We start from the raw sequence: 2,369 nt of genomic DNA, 5'->3' as shown, positions 1-2,369 counted from the left end.
TAGTACTCAAAGGTTTCGTGCTTGAGGGCCACCGGAGTTTAGGGTTTAGGGTTTAGGGTTTGAACCCTGGGCTTTGGGGTTAAGGGTTTAGGGTTTGGGTAGCTGGATGTGCATGGCAGCTACTCATCCTTCAGCGGGTGCTGAACCCAGTCGCTGGCCTCTAAACTGTAGGCCCTAGGGTTTAGGGTTTAGGGTTTAGGGTTTAGGGTTTCGTAGAGGAGTTGTTCCTCGTGGAGCTGCTGCGAGTCCCAGTTGCTGCTTTGCATGCGTTTGTCCAGAAAAAGCCCCAAAGTCCTTTCCACAACTTGGGCCAAAGAAAACCCTCTTTGAATTTCTGCTGCTTCCAGCAGCCGACTCGCCAGCAGCGAGTCAAACACTGGCGGGCTCACGCCCCCCAAAACCCCAGCCACCACCTTCGCGCTCGCCCTGCTGCTGCTGCTGCTGCTGCTGCTGCTGCTGCTGCTGCTCGTGGTGGTGTCGCTGCTGCTGCTGCTGCTGCTGCTGCGTGCAGTGGTGTCGCTGTTGCTGTTGTTGTTGTCGCTGCTGCTGCTGCTGCTGTTCGTGGTGCTGTCACGGCTGCTGCTGCTCGTGTCAGTGCTTCTGCTGCTGCTGCTGTCCGTGCTGCTGCTGTCCGTGCTGCTGCTGTCCGTGCTGCTGCTGTCCGTGCTGCTGCCGCTGTTGCTGCTCTCGTCGCTACTGTTCGTGGCGCTGGCGGTGCTGCTGCCGGGGCCCGCGCAGCTGCTGGCAGACCCTGCGGCCCCGGAGCTGCGCGCCTCCTGCTGCTGCTGCTGCTGCTGCTGCTGCTGCTGCTGCTGCTGCTGCTGCTGCTGGAGGGTGAGGAGGAAGTGGGAAAGGAAGCTCAAGTCGAACTTTGCGTGGTGCATCACTTTAGTCACCAGTGGAGACTGCAGCAGCAGCAGCAGCCCTTGCAGAGCAGCAGCAGGCAGCTTGAACATATCATACAGCAGGCAGGGCAGCTCGGGCAGCGCCACTTGGACCAGCCTGCAGCACACTCAACGCCTGCTGCTCCCCGCTGCTGCTGCTGCTGCTGCTGCTGCTGCTGCTGCTGCTGAGTGAAGACAAAGAGCTGCCTCACCTTAGCTGCGAAGTGTGGGGATCGAGTCCCGTCGTTTCCACGTCAAGGCCCATGGCAATAAGGCCCTCGGGCTGCTGGTAGCCCCCTGCTTCAGGCTGCCAGTCAGGGTTAAGCCCCTGCTGCTGCTGCTGCTGCTGCTGCTGCTGCTGCTGTCGCTGCGCGTCTGCTGCCTCCAGAAAGGCCATCAGCCGCCGCAGCAGCACCTCCACTGCTTCCGCCTTAGCTGGTGTGTCTATCAGCAAAAAGTCTGCAGGCAGCCGCTCGTCCTGTGCGGCAATGGGCACCTGCACGTACACGTCTGCTGCACTGCTGCTGCTGCTGCTGCTGCTGCTGCTGCTGCTGCTGCTGCTGTTGCAGGCGGTCTTCGGGTCCGAATCGGAAGGCCCGACGGAGGAACTTTCTGCGGCAGAAGTGGCTTCAGCAGCAGCAGCACCCGGAGCAGCAGCAGCAGCAGGCTGCAGACTCTGGGCGGAGAGGGCCGAAGCAGTTGCTGCTGCTGCTGCTGCTGCTGCTTCGCTGGGAGGCGCTGCACCCATGAAGTAGCTCCGAGCTGCTTCTGTGTAGCTGCTGCCGCGCTCTTCGAGGTACTGCAGCAGCGGGACGCGGCGAGTGAGCGGCGGCGAAACGTACTCGGGGCTGCAGCCTGCTGCAGCAGCAGCAGCAGCTGCTGCTGCTGCAGCTGATGGGTCAGCATGCTGCTGCAGCGCATCCGTTAGGCCTTCACGGGCTCGCTGCTTTTCTGCCGCCAGCTGCTGCTGCTGCTGCTGCTGCATGCGCTCGTGCTGCTGCAGCATGCGGTCAATGCATGCCTTTACGTTGGGGCTTCGGGCAGCAGCTTCCTGCAAGTCCTGCAGCAGCAGCAGCTTCGTGCGGCCAGCTCCTGCTGTCTTGATTGGCTGCTGCAGCGGCAGCGCAGCAGCAATTTCCCTCAGCAGAGATATCGGGAGGGCCTCTGTCAGCCCCACGCACTTATTTGCTGCTGCACCTGGTCCCGCTGCTGCTGCTGTTGTCGCTGCTGCTGCTGGTGTTGCTGCTGCTGCTGGTGTTGCTGCTGCTGCTGCTGTTGCTGCTGCTGCTGGTGTTGCTGCTGCTGCTGGTGTTGCTGCTGCTGCTGGTGTTGCTGCTGCTGCTGGTGTTGCTGCTGCTGTTGGTGTTGCTGCTACTGCTGGCGTTGCTGCTGCCGCTGGTCCCGCTGCTTCCGCTGGCCTCGCTGCCACCGCTGCTGAAGACGCAGCATCAGGCACAGCAGCAGCAGCAGCAGCAGCAGCAGCAG

General features: G+C 62.2%; 1 protein-coding gene across 1 annotated transcript in view; it reads right to left on the bottom strand.

The window, feature by feature from the left end:
- Nucleotides 1-188: 188 nt before the first annotated feature.
- ENH_00064930 (helicase, putative) overlaps nucleotides 189-2,369 on the bottom strand; it is a gene marked incomplete at both ends in the record, with an annotated part of 8,015 nt that continues 5,834 nt past the window's right edge. Inside the window, 2 exons of the mRNA XM_013582221.1 lie at nucleotides 189-1,002; nucleotides 1,097-2,369. The exon at nucleotides 1,097-2,369 is cut by the window's right edge and continues 134 nt beyond it. Of these exons, the coding sequence (XP_013437675.1) occupies nucleotides 189-1,002; nucleotides 1,097-2,369 (2,087 nt within the window). The remainder of the gene's footprint in view (nucleotides 1,003-1,096) is intronic.

This window comes from Eimeria necatrix, genomic scaffold (genome assembly GCF_000499385.1).
Source record: "Eimeria necatrix Houghton genomic scaffold, Enh_scaff597, whole genome shotgun sequence".
Taxonomy (NCBI): Eukaryota; Apicomplexa; class Conoidasida; order Eucoccidiorida; family Eimeriidae; genus Eimeria; species Eimeria necatrix.
This window is presented reverse-complemented; position numbering and strand designations above follow the sequence as displayed.